This window comes from Panthera tigris, chromosome A3, assembly GCF_018350195.1.
Source record: "Panthera tigris isolate Pti1 chromosome A3, P.tigris_Pti1_mat1.1, whole genome shotgun sequence".
Lineage (NCBI taxonomy): Eukaryota > Metazoa > Chordata > Mammalia > Carnivora > Felidae > Panthera > Panthera tigris.
In genome coordinates, this window is record NC_056662.1 from 90,044,742 (window position 1) to 90,061,444 (window position 16,703).

The window sequence follows — 16,703 nt, forward strand, 5'->3', positions numbered from 1 at the left end:
CAGGGAGGTAAAGCCTCCTCAAGTAACTGAAGATCAAACACATTGAACTCTGAGTAAACAAAGTTTAAACGTGAAGGACCTTTAGCCTAATATTCAGTGACTTAAAATAGAAGGGGCCCCTGGGTGGGTCAGCACGTCTGACTTTGGCTCAGGTCATGATCTCACAGTTCGTGAGTTCGAGCCCCACGTCAGGCCCCGTGCTGACAGCTCGGAGCCTGGAGCCTGCTTGGGATTCTGTGTCTCCCTCTCTTTCTGCCCCACCCCTGCTTGCTCTCTGTTTCTCAAAACTGAATAAACATTAAAAAAAAATTTTTTTTAAATAGTAACAAGACAGGGAGTATAGGGTAATACAACCCTTGGGACTGATCCAAATGTAGAAATGCCTATTCCACCTCTGTGGTTCCTGATGGAATTGTGTGTTTAGCCTGGCTCCTGGGACTTAAGAGGAAGTGGCATCTAGGCTTTTTGCTTTCTATCACTTTTTCTCTTTCCCTTTCCCCAGGGATCCAACTCCATAGCCCTTCTTCTAGGGCCTAGCTCTGAGATGTCTTCACTGTTGGGCAGCTAGGCCTGAGCCTCCCAAGGATGCTGACCTCCAGGTTCCAGGCTGTGGTGGTTTGGCCCTTTACTCTGGACTCCAGGCACTGGAGTGATCTTGGATTCTTAGCTTCTAAGTCCAGGTTCTTTGTAGCTTGTGGTTCTCAGGTATCCTCTCTTTCAGGCTCCCAATGTAGGCTTCTTTAACATGCACTTCTAAATGGCTGAGCTTTTCCAGCCAGAGATGGGGAGCTCTGAATTTTTGCCTCGCGATCCCAGGTTCCTTAGGATTCGGGACCGGTCCCCAGGCATGAAAGAAAAGGCAAGTGCCAACGGGGGCGCTGGTGCTGCCTCAGGGCAAGCCAGGCCTGCTGATTTCCCACCAGGTAAGCCTCTGGGCTAGGTCCCCCTCCCCATAGTGTGCTTAGCAGCTGAGCTGTCTGGGCTGGGGGTGCTCCAGGCCGAAGAGGGGGCTCCAAGTTCTCCAAGCTGTTGAGGCTGCTGCTGGGCAATTCCATGGTCTGGACCTCATTGCATATACCTAGTAAGGCAGGAATGGAAGACAGGCAGTGGGCAGGAGGAGGGGTACCACCACTCTTGACAACTATATGAGGTCAGTGATGTGGATGGGGGATGGAGCACATAAAGTAGCAAGGGCAGGTCAAGGAGAGCCTGGAGTTGGAGAACAGTGACTCACAGCAACAGGGAGGCCTCCTGTGGACTTCAGGCTTGGGCAGGGGCTGCTGGAATAGACACAGCAGGGCCCCATCCAGCCTCTGGAAGATGTTGAGTGTGAGCAGAGACTGGCGAAGTTCTTGCGACAGGCCCCACTGCTCCTCCTCCAGCAACTCCCGGACCACTCCAAAGTCTTGTCTGAGCTGCAGCGCCCCCTGCAGGCTGAAGGCCAAGGTACAACGTGGCCACCTGCCTCTACTGCCTCTCTAACTGCTCCGCCCCACCTATACCCCCTCGCTTTTTCCAGTTCCATCCAGCCCTCTGCCACTGCCTCCTTTTCTCCCCACCTGAACCGTATCCCGTGCCTGAGGATGTGGTCAAGCCAGGCACCCAGGATGGCTGTCAGTGCTTGGCCAAGGGCAGGGGCCTGGGCTTGGGGCGGCAATCCCTGCAATCCTTGCAGCACAGGCTCCAGTACAGTGCGAACCACCAATCCAGCATACTCACTGGGAATGCTGGGCAGTTCTGGAATGAGAGAAGAGAAAGGACAGCGTATGAGGCTATGGAGATCTGTTGAGCTCCTAAGGGAACGTTTAGGGGAAGATGGTTAGGATTTGTGGGGACATGGGAGGCAAGGACAAGGATGGAGACAGAGAAGTAGAGCCAGGATCTGGAGGAGTCAGGACACTGTTACCCCTGGGAACCCTGGAAGGGGATGCTGGGAAGAGGAGTTACCAGGAGAGAGACGATGCCGCCAGTACCGGCCCCGTGGCATGTAGAGTTCGAAGCCCTGTGTGGCTTGTTTATGACATTCTTGAAAAAAGAGACTTAGTGACTCTTCAGGCAGGAGCTGTGTAGATATGGAGAAAGTAAAAGGGGCTTCTCTGTTGGAGAACTGCCAAATTATGATGCTTTTTTGAATCTCACGTTTTTAACCTGGCTTTCATAAAGCCCCAGAACAGAATGGTATTCATAATTCTATGGGCTTGGGCAATTCTGAGGAAAGATGCCCTAGCTTTATTGGGTTTTCCTAAAGGCCTGGACCCAGAAAAGATGATAGACAATTGCCATAGGATTACCCTGCTCTTCTCAGCTTGGTTCAGAGTCTGGAAGTCCTCCAGGTTAATTTTACTCTATAGGAACATTAATAGGAAAAAAGGGGGAGATACCCTCACCACTACCAATGTTTAAAAGCAAATGCTAAAGAGAGGGGTCTGCGGATCTACAGACAGGCAGAGGCTGAAGAAAGAAAGGGGGAATTGTATGATCTTCCACCATCTATGAAAGGAAGGCAGGAACTATATGCAGACCAGGAGCAAGCACTGTAACTTTCTGAGATTCAGGACCTTTTGGAATGTCCTTAAACTGAATATTTTTTACACCCTACTTCCATTACTTTTGTAACCCATAAAGCAAAAAAGGCCCATGGGCTGGTTTGGTTTCTGTGCTTTGATAGGTTATGTTTTTGTAATGGGAGAGGGCAGAAAAAAAAAAGGAAAAAAAAAAAAAAGAAAAAAAGGGAGGGGGGTTCTTGGGGCACCTGGGCAGCTCAGTCAGTTAAGCGTCCGACTCTTGGTTTCAGCTCAGGTCATGATCTCACTGTTCCTGAGTTTGAGCCCTGAGTCAGGCTCCGTGCTGACAGCATGGGATTTTCTCTTGGGATTTTCTCTCTCCCTCTCTCTGCCCCTGCTCTGCTTGCTCTCTCTCTCTCAAAGAAAATAAACTAAAAAAAAAAAAAAAAAAAAAAAGAGAGGTCCATACAGCCCGTTGGAGAGGAACCCCAAGAAATGGGGTATGTGGTGACAGCTCTGTAAAGAAAAGGTAACTGGATGCTTGTAAGCCTGAAGAGAGGAAGGGACCTGGGGGCTGGACTGGGGGAAGTGGAGCCCATGTGGCTTCTGGTACATATCCTGACAATAGCCTATCCTAAATCCAATTTTTTTTAATGTTTATTTATTTTTGAGAGAGAGAGACAGAGTGCGAGTGGGGAAGGGGCAGACAGAGAGGGAGACACAGAATCCGAAGCAGGGAGACACAGAATCTGATGTTTAACTGACTAAGCCGCCCAGGCGCCCCCCTAAATCCAAATTCTTGCTCTCTTCTCCTGAAAACCAAAACCCCTTACTCCTTATTTATACCAAGGAAACTACCCTATTGTCAACTGCCATTTGTTAGGAATCTCTCTGTACCCAACACTCCGAGGATACACAAGGTCACACTATGAAATAGTCTTTCTGTCTGGGACATTACAGTCTGGGTGGGGAGAAAACTCACAATGTCTGATTCTTCTTTTCCATCCCAGTGCCATATGCAGTGGAATGCCCAGAGCAGACACCCAACAGTGCAATCACCAGGCACACGAACAAGGCATGCAGAGTCCTTTGCACAATGGTTAGTTCACACAGTAAGCACACTGTCCCTGTTCTCACCACCACCAAGAGCTGGACCCTTTTTTTTATGTCTCCTCATCTCCCAACCTGACCAGTATAGCTGGATCAGGCTCTATCACCGTCTCCACTGTTCCCCTCCTGCTCTTCCCATGGCTCTCCATCATTCATGAGACAAAGCCCAAATTTTGTGGGCTGGTGTCCAATGCCCTCCAAAATTTGATGCCAACCTGCTTTCTCTTCCACAGTCCCCCATCCATCTCTGGACAAGTGTGTATATGCCTGAATGCATGCATGCACGCACATGCACACACATGCACACACAAAGGGAGCTTCTGCTTTGGTCAGGCCACCTCCCCACTACTTCCCCAAGGAACTATGTACTGCCCACCCCCACCTCCAGTAACCCCTGCCGCTCCTCTGAGGCTGTCTAGCCACCAGCTCGAGACATAGACCCTGTATGGAGCTTCTGTAATTACATGTAATTACATGCTAGTTCCCATGGCTATCACTGTCCCAACTTCCTCATGAGGAGCCTGCTCTGGGGTATGTTGAGTTGAAGGAGGCAGCAATAAATTGAGGTGGAACAGGCAGATGTAGATGGTAGAGTAGGGCTAAACTGTTGAGGCAGGGGGGAGTGAAGCACAGCACCAAGTTACTGTGGGCAAACAGGAATGCAGAGAGAGGGGCAGTTAAGCATCTGACTTCAGCTCAAGTCATGATCTCAGAGTTCATGAGTTCCAGCCCCATACTGGGCTTTGTGCTGACAGCTCAGAGCGTGGAGCTTGCTTCAGATTCTGTGTCTCCCTCTCTGCTCCTCCCCTGCTCATGCTCTGTCGCACTTTCTCTCCCAAGAGTAAATAAACATTTAAAAAATAAATAAATACAAGGAATGCAGAGAGAAGAGGAGCAGAGGGACAAAGCCTGAACTCTGTAGCTACGCCCCTATTCAGGGCAGAATAATTCAGAGCAGAGGAGAAACTTGGGCAGGGAGAGAAAACAAAAAGACGGAGAAACATCCTCCATAGTAGGAACAGATACTGTGCAAAATGGGGAAAAATTAAAAAGAAGTATAATAATTTTATTCATAAGTTTAGAAGAAAATAAACTACTAGAAGACAAGAGTAGATAAAGGTCACCACTGTGGAACAGGAATCAGAGGTGGGGTGGGGGTAGTTAAAGTGCTATTGTTTTTTCATTAAAGCCCTTCTAAAATAATATTCTATTTCACCTTTTTAAATTTTTATTTCTTTTAATTTTGAGAGAGAGAGAGAGCGCGCATACGCAAGGTGGGGAGAGGAGCAAAGGGAGAGAGAGAATCTCAAGCAGGCTCCACGCTCTTGAGATTATGACCTGATCTGAAGTCAAGAGTCAGATGCTCCAACCAACTTAGCCACCGAGAGGCACCACTATTCTGTTTCACTTTTTAAACTATGGACATGTATTACTTTAATAAAAAAATATAAGTTATATATTTAGAAAAGAGAAACATCATATCAAAGCTAGTAAATAGAAGGATAGGTTCAATCATTTATCTGGCTTTTTCTCTATCAAATGTACTTCAGAATAACCAAATAATTAATGAAGGCAAATTTCACTTTATAGGAATAATTCAACTAATGAATGAAGAAGAAATGATAGACTTGGGATATCACCACTTTGCACCCTTTAATGAAATAATGGATCTAGGCAGTAATCATTAGTGGCTGTTATGAGAGCCTGACATACAGATGAAACAGAATTGACCAGGAGTTGATAGCTGTTAAAGCCTCAGTGGTAGGAATATGGGGGTCCATTATACGCTTCTCTCTATTTTTGTATATGTTTGAAGTTTTCCATAGTAACAAGGTAAAGAAAGAGAGAACAAAAAATGAACAGAGTAAGAAAAGATAAATTCAGCAGAGACTCTAGAGATTCCAAGTCCCTGGGATGTCCCACCACCATCACCACCACCATCATCCTAACCCCAAAGCTGGGCATAGAACAGACTCTTAAACTGCCACTGCCAGCGCCCCTGCTCTTCTCACCTGGATCTGTGTGGTTAGCTTCTGGATCTCCAGGCCCAGCTGCTGCTCCACCTCCAGGGACAAACTTTCTTCTGAGGCCAGTCTAGACAGAGCTGCCGCCTCATGCAATAGAGGCTTTGGCAGAAATGGGAAGTGAGATTTCAGCCCAGCCCAGGCTCCTCTCCTGCCCACTCCCCAGCTACTCACAGGTAAGTCCTTCTGGATCAGAAGCAGGAAAGAATCTGGGGCCCATGCTGCCAGATGCTGCTGAGTTCTACCCAAAAACCAGAGCAAGGTGGTCTGCAGGGTACAGAGCCCTAAAGCAAGGGGTGCAGGATCTGGGGAGAGGAGGATGGAACATCTGAGGGGTCATAGAACCCCTCTGGGAGGAGGCAGGCTTCAGAACAGAGTGAAAGAATAAAGAGGATACCTTCAACTGTTCTGTTCCTCCATCCCTAGTACTTTGTCTCACCTGGAGGCTGACAGAGGAGCAGCCCTGACCTGGGTTGTTGAAGGGCATCCAAGAGAGGAGGGAAAAGCTGTTGCAAAAGTTCAGTGGTATGAGAGGATGAGGGACGGCTGCTCTGATCTTCACCAGCAGATCCCAAGGCCTGGCAGAAGCCTGAGGATGAGGGGTATGGTCTGATAAGGAAGGGGCAATCTGGGGCTGTGTCACTCCCAATGCCCCTTCCTTCTCACCTTGGTCCCAATTCCAGATAAGAGACTGATGAAATAGGTTGCGACACAAAGAAGCCAGCTCCTTCTCACACTCCTGAGGCAGGGATGCTAGTGGGAGAAATGACTTGGAGCCTGAAAAGAAGGCTTCCCTTTTCCAGAACCACTGCCCACTCAGTGATGGGGGAAGAGGGGAGGCTTCCACCAAGCCTCAAGACTTGAGTGGAAGATGAGACTTTGCCTTGAAAGCCCAGATACTATTGCCTGACTGGTGGGGAGGAGGGGTGGGGTGGGGGTGTTCATTCTAAAGGGACTGCTTTTGCAGTCTGGTTGGCAGGGGAGTGAGGAGGCTAGGGAAAAGAGACCCCAGTCTTCCTAAATGCCCACCCAGGCCCATCACTCACCCTGACCCAGTGCCTGACTCAGTTGTTGTGCGGCTGCCCTGTGGTCCCTCCAGGGTCCTAGACTTAGGTCCAGACTCTGAGCACAAGCTGCCCACAGCAGGGTCCAGTACTGGCTCCACAGGGCTCCAGCCCCTCCAAGCCCCAGTCCACTGCTGGCTGAATCACTCACACCCCCCAGCAGCCCCAGCAGCCCGGGCAGCAGCTCCCGCTCCTCCTGGCACCGACTTCGGAGGTGGTCCCGCAAGCCCGACCCCTTGAGCGCCTCATCTAGCTGACCAGCCACCTGGCAACCCCGCTCCCCCGTCAGGAGGTGGAGCACACGGAGGGGTGGGAAAGGGCGCGCTGCCCCCGGAATTTGGCTCAAGGCTTTTCCCATCAGCTGGTGGTAGGCGGGAAGTGCCAAGAGCACGTCAGCAAGTTGGGACGACAAGCCCGGGCTGGCAGGCTCCCGACCCAGAGCCCGAAGCTGCATCTCGATGGCAGCATCCAGGCGCTGAGCGGCCAGTCCAACGGGACGCGCCAGGAGTAGCGGCTCCGGAGTCTCCCGTAGGCCGCTTCGCAGGACAGCCCCACGGGAAGGCAGCAGCAGCAGGTCGCGGCACAGCTGAGTCAAGGGGCCGGGGCCAAGGGCCGTCGCGCTGGGACTCAGGATCCTCAGGAGGTGCACGGCCATCTGTAGGTGGCAGGCGCAGTCCCGGGCTTGAAGGAGCTGCTCCCGCTCACGATGCAGCCGCAGCAACACGGCCCGGAGACGCTGCAGCGCGGGAGGAATGGGGCGGCCGGCTGCCGGCTCCTGCCACCAGTCTGCAGCGCCCGCCTCGCGGTGCTCTCCTGCGTCTGCTGGCGCCGGCGCAGCCCACCACGGCTGCGCTCCCCGAGCTCCGCCGGGCCGTGGGTTCAGGCAGGGAATGCTCCCGGCAACCGGCAGCCGCGGCCAGCCACGAAAGTCCCCGCCGAGAGCGCCCGCCTGCCTTCTCTCCCACTGCTCTTCCACAGCGCCTTCTGGTTGTGACCAAAACGGCGGCACGGTGGCGAGCGGAGGCAGAAAGCCACCGGAGCGAGACCCCTGGGCCATGGGACGCCGAGTCCGGAACGAACCTAACGAGTCCCACTTCCCCGCACAGCCCAACGCCCGCTGCCGCCGGGACTCCGCCCTGTCCCAGGAGCCGTCATTTCTCGCCCGGGAGCCGCCGGGACCGTCTTGGACTCTCTCGCGCTCCGTAATCGGAGGCTTCTGCCCGTAACAAAGATGGCAGTTTACTCTGTCCTACTCCGCCCTTCGGCGGGTATCAAGTACCAGATCATCTTTCACTTTCGGGTTCCTGTTGTTGAGAGATGGCGCCGATTCCGAAGACTGTGGGGCGGATAAAGCTAGGTAAGCAGGTGTGACAAGACAGGAGAGGGTCCAGGAGGGTAGGGCAGCCCCACTTGGGTCTGTTTTCAGTAGGGTCTTGGGCTTCACGCGGTGGGCGTAGGGCTCCGGCCCATCCAACCTGAACACCGTGACGCGCCGTTGCTTTCCTTTACCATAGACTGTCCTCTGCGGTCTGGCTGTCCGCTGGAGGTCGCTGCTGTCCCCAAACTCTGCAAGGAATTCGGTCCTGAAGACTACGGCGCAGAGGTAAAAGGGACTCCTAGCTCTTCCTCGTCTGGTTTATCTTGGTCACGCCTCTTTCCAACCAGCTGTGCTGAGCCCCGCCTATGCCGGGCGATGCCCTGGGCTCTGAGGGCTCCGTGGAGCCTGGCGGAGCGCGTGGCAAATGGAGGGCGTGGGGCCCCGGGAACCACGCAGCCTAGATAAGTGCTGGACGTGGGCGGGATTGAGTTGACAACGGTTTCTGAGTTGAGGATTTGGGAAGTGGGTGGTAGTTCCTTAGGATAAGATATTACGAACGGAGGGAGGAGTGTGAGCAAAGACACCGAGGCAAGGAAAAGTTTAGAGGACTTCACCGAAGTGAGACTTGAGTGGTTTGGTTGGAACCGTAAGAAATGCAGTGGGAAAGAAGGAAGAGAGAGGCTTGAAAGGCTTTGTCTGGCACAGGGGCTTGGGTGTCCTCAAGTAGGTGATAGGGTTATTGAGGGAAGGACAGGATCAGATTTAGGAGCCCTGAGAATCTGTGTTTCCAGTTGCTTCCTGGGGCTCTCCAAAACCTCAAACTCAACAAGTCTAGAAGTTAACTCATCATCTTTGCAAATTGGTTCCTTTTCCTCTAATCTTAATTTTGGTTAGCAACACGAACTGACATCCAGTTGCTTAAAGCAGAAATCTGAGAATCATTGTACATAATCCTCCCTTTCCTTTACCTCACACATGAAATCACTAAAATCCAGTTTGGAAGTGTCTCTTGACTCAAGCACATCGTTTCCATTCCTACTACCACTGCCACAGCCTTAGTTCAAGAACTCATTCTCTATGGCCTATGGCCTGCTAACTAAACATTCCACCCCTAGACTCATCTTCCCCAGTGCTGTTTCACTTGAGCACTCCACTCCCATCACTGACAAGACGAAGTCCAAACTCACTGGGTCACAAAGATTCTTCAGATCCAGCTTCTGACTGCATCTCTATTAGAATAGTCTCCTCACCAGTCTCTCTGCTTTTGCTCATTCAGCACACATATTGAACACCAGCTATATACCAGGCACTGTTGTAGGCACTGGAAAGACAGCAGTAAACCAAAGAGACAAAATTCCTTTTTTTCAATGAATTAGAAGCATCTAGTGGAGGCAACCAATCAACAAATAAACAATATAGTATGCCAAATATGAAAAGTGCAAAGAAAAATAAAGAAGGACAGGGGGTGCTGAGTGGAGTTGAGAGCTTCTCTTTTTAAAGGAAGTGGTCAGAGAAGGCCTCCTGGAAAAGGTTTAAGAAGAGATCTGAAGGGGTGAGCCATTCACTGGGGAAAGAGCATTCCAGGGAGAAGAAGTAACAAGTACAAAAGCCTGAGATGAGAGCACACTTGGTGTGTTGTAGGAACTTCAGAGGAGACCACTGGCCACTGTAGGTTGAAGTAGGACAAGAAGGTAGGAGATGATTCATGGAAGACTGAGTTGCTAGATTGTGTTCAGCAATGTGAATTAAGAGAGTAGCATAGACTGTGCTTTGGGGAGAAATAGAAGATCAAGGTAATCATTTTTTGTTTTTAAAGATGGCTAGAGTGGGCCAGTTAGAAGTTGAAACAAACCCACCAGGCAATTGAGTTTGAAAATAAAATAAGTATTGCTAGAAGTGCACAGCAGCATAAATGAAGATGCTGTTAAGTCAGGACAATCTTCTGATGGAAACCCTGGCTCTAAAACTGCTTAGAAAGTTGACTATACCTCAGTGATCTAAAGTCCTTCCTATGCATTAGTTTAGCACATTGGAGTTTCATGTAACTTCTAAGTTTCTCAGTCAGTGGGCCACCACCTAGTCAGGGGTGTGCTCTGTTTAGGCCTGATTAGGCCACACAGGAACAAGATGACTCCTGTTCTCCCCTAAAGCTGACAGTAACTGGGGAAATGATTCTCATAAGAACCCCAGAACATAACGGACCAGGTCTTGAAGAGTCTTCTCTCATCTTGGGAATGATGAAGCCAAGGTTCAGAGAGGTTATATGACTTGTTCACAATCAAACAACCGGGCAGTGCAGAGCCAGAACTAAGATGCAAGCAGTTTCATTTCACGACAGTGTTCTTTCCAGTTCCATGCTTCTTGCCAATTGAGAGAGCAATAAAAAGCAGTGAATAATAAGGTTCTAAATTGTATAACACAGAGCATGTGAGTATAGCTTCGTTGAGTGAAGGCAGAGATTATTGGAGATGAAGAGGTCTGGGAAGGCTTTGAGGGCAGATGGAATTTGAACTGGTCCTTGAAGGTGAGACAAGATGTGATGAGAAGCTCACAGCCAGGATCAGGGGACAGTTGGGAGGAAGATCCTGGAAGGGATATGAAAGCAGCCAAGCAGTGGAGAATTACAGAGAAGATTGGGAAGGTCAGCCAGGGAGTGTTGCAGAAGGCTCCGAATCTCAGGCTGAGGAGCTAGACTCAGTCCTGCCTATGGCCTTGACAGTGGGGAATTACTGGAAGTTAGTTGCTGAGCAGGGAAGTAACTGCTGAGAGCTTGGTTTGAGGGGAAGCAAATGAAGTGCAGGGGAGAGGCCAGCCAGGAACTGCTGCTCTCATTCAGGCATGTGGTAGCTCCCGAGTAGGTTATATGGGGTTGCTCATATTCAGGGATTTGACAAGGGACATAGCTGGAAGAGCAGGTAGGAGGGTTCCGTTTCTGGGGCCTCAGTGTGGCTGATGTGGTGGCAGGTCAAGGGGAGGAGATCTTGTATGATGGAGAAGGCTGGACTGAAAGGCCTCACAGAACCCTTGGGAAGCAGGAGAGTAATGATACCAGGAAAACCAGAGTAGTGTGTCTTAAGGTGCTGAGTGGGGAGAGGTCAGCCAATAAGGTTCTCCAGGCTGGGTGGCTGGTTTGTGGTGGCCACGGTGGAGGGGTCAACCCAGCCAAGCCCCTCGTTCTCTCCTAGAGCTCCCCCCAATACCAGCCTCCCTCCCCTCCCCCTCCCAGGACATAGTGGATTTTCTTCGACGGCTTGTGGAGAGTGATCCCCAGGGCCTGCACCGGATCCATGTGGATGGGAGCAGCGGGCGGCTGCAGCTGTGGCACCATGGTGGGGCGTGCAGGGGCCGGGCCCAGGGATCGAGGCTGGTACCCTGGGGAGGGCTGGCCCTCAGATACTCCTCTCTCTCATGTTCCTTTTTCTTTCCCTTTTCCTTATCCCTCCTGACAGATTACCTCCTGGACCATTTCTGTGATGAGGCTAAAACACCTGGACAGAGTGACAGAGACAAAGGGGCCGAGGGACTGGGCACCTACTGTGGTCTCCGAAAGTCCTTCCTGTATCCTCCCCAAGGGTCTGAGCCCTGTGAGCCCTGCCCTCATTTCCCCTCTGCCTCTGCATCTGCCTCCGGTGGCTCAGACAGCCTACTTGAGGTGGCCATGCCCCAGAAACTCCTGCTGACTGAAGAGGTGAGACAGTCAACAAGGGGTTTCACCTCCCCCAGGGCTCCTCCAACTGCCATATTCCCATATATGTATTTCCCCCTAATCTGGACCTTTCAAGGTCCTTCCATACTGCTGGCCTCCCTTTGGTTTTCTTGTTCTCTTTCTCTTTTCCCGTCACCTGCCTTTCCTTCTCCAGGAAGCCAACCACCTGGCTGAGGAGCTGGTGGCTGAGGAGGAGCGCCTGAAACAGAAAGCAGAGAAGAAACGACTCAAGAAGAAGGTGGCTGGAAGGCAGAAGGAGTGGGAACCTGGAGGGATTTGGAAGAGGGGAAGAGGGAAGCTTTGTGAGAATAGGAAAGAACCCAAGGTGGTCTGTAGTAGACCCTCTTGCCAGAGGGGGGCCAAGGAGCTCAGAGCCCAGAGGTGGAAGGTCTCGTGGAAGCCCTATGATGTGGTGGTTCTGGAGTCACACTGTACCGGCTGGGTTGGAATCTGCCTCTTTCTTACTGTGAGACCTCTGCCTGGTGACTCTCGTGTCTACTTGCTCACTTGTAAAATGAGGATGACACAAAACCTACCTCCTGGAGTTGTAGGGATTAGATGAGAGCGTATGCAAAGCTCTTAACCCAGTACATGTCATATAACCTCTTGTACACGTGAAGAATTGGTTTCAAGATACAAATTGCGTGCGTGTGTGCGTGCGTGTGTGTGTGTGTGTGTGTGTGTATTTACATAGAAGGTTCAGGGGCACCTGGGTGGCTCAGTGGGTTAAGCGTCTGACTTCAGCTCAGGTCATGATCTCACGGTTCATGAGTTCAAGCCCCGCATCCAGCTCTGTGCTGACAGCTCAGAGCCTGGAGCCTGCTTCGGATTCTGTGTCTCCCTCTCTTCTCTGCCCCTTTCCTGCTCATGCTCTGTCTCTCTCTCTCTCAAAAATAAAATAGAAATTTTAAAAATTAAAAAAAAACATAGAATTTTCAAATAATACATCATCAGCTTCATCGTCATTATCATTGCAGCGTCAAAAGGATCGCAGGCGACAGGAACGCTTGGAGCAGGAGGGTGGGGAGCCCAAGGTGAGTGTCTATAGGCAGGTATGAGGAGCGCTCAGTGCTAGGAGGATGGGAGCTGAAAAGGCAGGCAGCTCAGGGTGATCCCTGTCTGCCTTCCCTCCAGCTCAAGGCCACCCCAGATAGAGATGGGAGCCCCCCATCTAGCCCCGGGAACCCTGCTCAGGGACAGTGTGGTGAGGAAGAGGTGAGAGCCCCCTTCCTTCCCTTCTTGGTCTTTGCCCACTCCCACCTATCCCTCCACCTACTCCAGGACATCCTTCATCCCCATCCCCTCCTAATTCTCTTCTCTGCTCACAGGACTTACTGGATCTATCTAGCACTTTCGTGTCTCTGGCTTTGCGCAAGGTTGGGGATTGGCCCCCCAGTGCCCGCAGAGACAAGGGACTGAGCCAGGAGCCCCGAGGCAAAAGTCTGGGCCCCCAAGAGAAGATGGGCCAGGAGGAAGGGAGCTCTCCAATAGAAGAAAGGCCCAGGCAGACCCCTAAGGCAGAGGTGAGGTGACCAGTAGAAGGACTTCTCTGGCTCTAGAATCAAGAGACCTGGGGTCCAGCTCCATCACGGACACCCTGACCCTAGTTTCCTCTGCAGGAAGGTAGGGCTGATACCATCTTGCAGAACTGTCATAAAAATTACATAAATTGGGTGATGCTGACTGCAATATTTATTGTTTGAACAAAGGAGAAAGATTTGGGGAAGCTGAGGTCTCGAGTCCCACTTGACTTTGCTCCCCATCCTTAGGCATCTCCAGGACTACCGGCAGCTGCCTTACAGCAGAGCCAGGAGCTGGCAAGTGAGATTATCTCTCTCCTTATTTTCCTCCTCACCCTCCCCTCTCTGGGTTAGCCCCATCTGAACCTTCCTGCCTTCTCTCCTCCCCAGAGCTGGGTACCAGCTTGGCCCAAAATGGTTTCTACCACAAGGCTGTGTTTCTTTTTACCGAGGCCTTGAAGCTCAACCCTCGGGATCATCGGTGAGTAGGGGCTTAGCCTCTGTGCTCGGAGGTCAGGATAAGGCAAAGTGTTGAGGATCCAGACTTTTGGCCACTTTGTCTTTATCAGGTTATTTGGAAACCGCTCTTTCTGCCATGAACGGCTGGGTCAACCAATGTGGGCCCTGGCTGATGCCCAGGTGGCCCTTACTCTGCAACCTGGCTGGCCCCGAGGCCTCTTCCGCCTGGGCAAGGCCTTGATGGGACTGCAGGTAATGGGTCTGAGATTGGAAGCAAAGGAGGAATTTGGGTGGGATGGGGTGGGGATTGGGTCTACACTGCATTTTCTAGGAAAGCTCCTAGTACCACAGTGTCACAGTCTTAGTGGTACAAGAGGCCTAGGCGAGTTTGAGAAAGGGGCAGTTTTAATTTCATTTACCCCCTTGATACCTAAGCTTTGCTCTTTCTAATTCCTCTGGGACCAAAGCGTTTTGAAGAGGCAGCTGCTGTATTCCAGGAGACTCTGAGAGGCGGCTCCCAGCCTGACGCAGCCCGGGAGCTCCACTCTTGCCTTCTGCACCTCGCCCTGGTAAGGGAACCAGCCCACTGTCATGCTGAGGGGGCAGCAGGAGAAATGGCTGGCATTTCCACAGTGGGCCCTGCTCCCTTCTGTCTCAGACAGATAGTGGGGGCAGGAATGGGCGGGAATGGGCGGGAATGACCTCTCCTTTGCCCAATAGTCTCAACTCCTCCAACTGCTAGAAGATTCCCCGGGGTTTGCATTTGGGAAGTCCCTTAACACTGAAGTCCACTGAAAAGGAGTATCTACATGTGCCCCTTCCTTTCCCTTCTCAGCAGAATCAGCGAGGAGGAATCCGGGTGCCACATCTGACAACTGGGTTCCCGCAACCATTTTCCCATGCTGAGCCGGGCACCACAAGTCTCCCGTCTGTCAGTCGCCCTCCCAGCACCGCTCCAAGAGCTCCTGGCCTTCTGTCTCTACCCTTGCGTTTTCCCCCATGTCATCTGAGCCACCCCAACTGGACCCTGCCCCAAATTCAGACTAGAAGACCGCACCCTCTCCAGGACCCCTCAAAGGGCTCTGGTGTGCTAGGACTTGGGCCCCAGCATCTACCTCAGGCCAGATGACAGAGGACCTGTCCCTCATAGGACAAGGCCATGTGTGTATCCCAAAGTTCACTGCATATTTTGAGACCTTGTACTCTAAAACCATAATTAAAGACACCCCTGGTTGTCATTCCTTTTGCTACAGAGACCAGATGACAGAAAGGAGCCCCATGACCACTGAAACAACCTTTCTTTGGTTTTAAAGCAGATGGCTTCTTCTGGGAGCAGTAAGGAAAAATAAAACCCACCAAGGCTAAGGAGGGAACTGTACAAAAGTTAGGTTTTCAGACTATAACAGACCCCACAGGGAGCATATGGGGCTTGCTCTGCTTCTTGGCCCCGAGGGACTCATTCACCAACCAGAGCTCTATGCTCAGGAACAGGGCCACGATGATGAATGAGGCCTGAGTCCCACCCTTCACCTTGATAGATGCTCACATCTTCCTGAGCCCAGCTCTTACCCTGTTTCTTCTAGCCCCAGCCACTCATTCCTTGTTTTCTGTCATTTGGTGCACATTCTGACCTCTCCTTTGCCCAATAGTCTCAACTCCTCCAACTGCTAGAAGATGCACTGGGGTTTGCATTTGGGAAGTCCCTCACCAGCTCCTGCTTGGAGTTGGCAGGGTTCATAACATCACATCTTCCCACTGCTGACTGTCCTGCTGATGGGGCGTCAGCAAGCACCCAGGGAGCTGCTACTTTGGCCATGCTCTTTTTCTGTTCCAGCACTGGGTATTGTAATGAGCCTTTCCCCATGTGAATTTATGCAGTTTTCCCACCAAGAGTTACTGCCCCCCAAAGAAGGCCATAATTCCCTACTTCTTGTGTAAGAATCAAGGTCTTTTGGTTCTCTAAGATCCTGGCAGCTGCCCCTGGCTTCTTCCTCCCTAGCCTTGCCTGGGACTCTCAGCTCATTGAAATATGGATCTGTGGGGGACTTTTAAGCCTTCCAGAATGCCTTGCCTGGGAGAACCATTTGCCAGGATAAATGATTCTTGCTGCCTTATGGTCTTGCTCAACAACATTCACACCTGTATAGGAGGTGTTGAAACACAACTCCTTTCTACAGGGCTTTCCCAAATTCTTTTTGTTTATTGAGCAGGCTCCTTGAATATATCAGAATGAAGTCTGCCATTGCTAGCTGGGTCACCTTGGGTCATCTGCCTCAGTTCCCTCATCTGTAAAATGGGGGCAGTCCCTACCTCACAGGGCTTTTGTGAGGAGTGGAAGTAAAAGTGTGAGAAAATACCTACAAAGTGCCTGGTACATAAAGGGTGTTAAATAAACTGATTTTTTAATCTGCAACTGTCCTACATAATCATGATTCCCATAGTGGGAAGAGATGAGTATGAGTACACTGCTGCTTATTTCACAAAATACAGAGTTCCTGGGACTGTGGTTCTCCCAAGTGTAATCCCTGAACCAGCAGGGACTTGTTGCAAATATACATTCTCAGGCCCCACCCTATACCTTTTCAATCAGAAAGTGCAACAGCGGGGCTCAGCAATTTGTATTTCATTAAGCCTTCCAGGTGATCGACCCTAATGCCCAAGCACTATTCTAGCACCTGGCGGAGGAGATACCATCCAGAGGCCATTTTGGTGGGAGAGATTTCAGTTTTGTTCATCCAAGGCTTGATTATGAGAGGTGGAAGCACTGGGCTAGAATTTAAGAGGCCACAAGTGGAGGGGGATCACGGCTCAGAGCCAATTAACTTGACACAATCATACTTCCTAACAAGAATTATTTGCTCTGAGAATTCTTTGCTCGTACCTAGTTGGGGAGAGGTGGTTGTGTTTGCTTGAAAGGGGATTCTATTATGGTGACTTCATAAGAGGCCTGCTCATCTGGCTTTGTTCAGGGCAGCAGAGGGGTACTTTTCTGCTTTGG

At 51.0% G+C, this 16,703-nt stretch overlaps 2 protein-coding genes across 7 annotated transcripts; one reads left to right on the plus strand and one right to left on the minus strand.

Moving 5' to 3' along the window:
* Positions 1-260: 260 nt before the first annotated feature.
* Positions 261-8,220, minus strand: CCDC142 (coiled-coil domain containing 142). Of its 3 annotated transcripts, XM_007083525.2 has the most exons (9): positions 6,685-8,220; positions 6,305-6,391; positions 6,078-6,227; positions 5,813-5,943; positions 5,627-5,740; positions 1,948-2,062; positions 1,560-1,737; positions 1,235-1,434; positions 261-1,078 (listed from the first exon to the last, which is right to left on the minus strand). In XM_007083525.2, exons 1-9 carry the CDS (start codon positions 7,757-7,759, stop codon positions 822-824), a joined length of 2,307 nt encoding a protein of 768 aa, XP_007083587.2. In that variant the 5' UTR covers positions 7,760-8,220; the 3' UTR covers positions 261-821. The 3 variants fall into 3 exon arrangements, with proteins under 3 accessions (XP_007083587.2, XP_042837722.1, XP_042837723.1); XM_042981788.1 differs by having other exon boundaries at positions 5,627-5,943; XM_042981789.1 differs by lacking the exon at positions 6,305-6,391 and having other exon boundaries at positions 5,627-5,943.
* On the plus strand, positions 7,973-16,115 carry TTC31 (tetratricopeptide repeat domain 31). Of its 4 annotated transcripts, none has more exons than XM_007083476.3 (13): positions 7,973-8,059; positions 8,217-8,305; positions 11,247-11,349; positions 11,470-11,708; positions 11,881-11,964; positions 12,704-12,760; positions 12,861-12,941; positions 13,055-13,249; positions 13,496-13,547; positions 13,637-13,727; positions 13,816-13,957; positions 14,173-14,274; positions 14,541-16,115. In XM_007083476.3, exons 1-13 carry the CDS (start codon positions 8,020-8,022, stop codon positions 14,832-14,834), a joined length of 1,569 nt encoding a protein of 522 aa, XP_007083538.2. In that variant the 5' UTR covers positions 7,973-8,019; the 3' UTR covers positions 14,835-16,115. The 4 variants fall into 4 exon arrangements, with proteins under 4 accessions (XP_007083538.2, XP_042837724.1, XP_007083536.2 ...); XM_042981790.1 differs by having other exon boundaries at positions 14,544-16,115; XM_007083474.3 differs by having other exon boundaries at positions 11,247-11,708.
* The last annotated feature ends 588 nt before the right edge of the window (positions 16,116-16,703 follow it).

Coding starts and splice junctions, on each gene's coding strand:
- TTC31 (XM_007083474.3), top strand. CDS start 8,020: ATGGCGCCGATTCCGAAGACTGTGGGGCGGATAAAGCTAG. Junction 8,060..8,216: donor TGTGGGGCGGATAAAGCTAG/GTAAGCAGGTGT, acceptor CCTTTACCATAG/ACTGTCCTCTGCGGTCTGGC. Junction 13,728..13,815: donor CTCAACCCTCGGGATCATCG/GTGAGTAGGGGC, acceptor TGTCTTTATCAG/GTTATTTGGAAACCGCTCTT.
- CCDC142 (XM_042981788.1), bottom strand. CDS start 7,759: ATGGCCCAGGGGTCTCGCTCCGGTGGCTTTCTGCCTCCGCTCGCCACC. Junction 6,228..6,304: donor TATCTGGAATTGGGACCAAG/GTGAGAAGGAAG, acceptor CCTCATCCTCAG/GCTTCTGCCAGGCCTTGGGA. Junction 1,738..1,947: donor GCGGCATCGTCTCTCTCCTG/GTAACTCCTCTT, acceptor CTCTCATTCCAG/AACTGCCCAGCATTCCCAGT.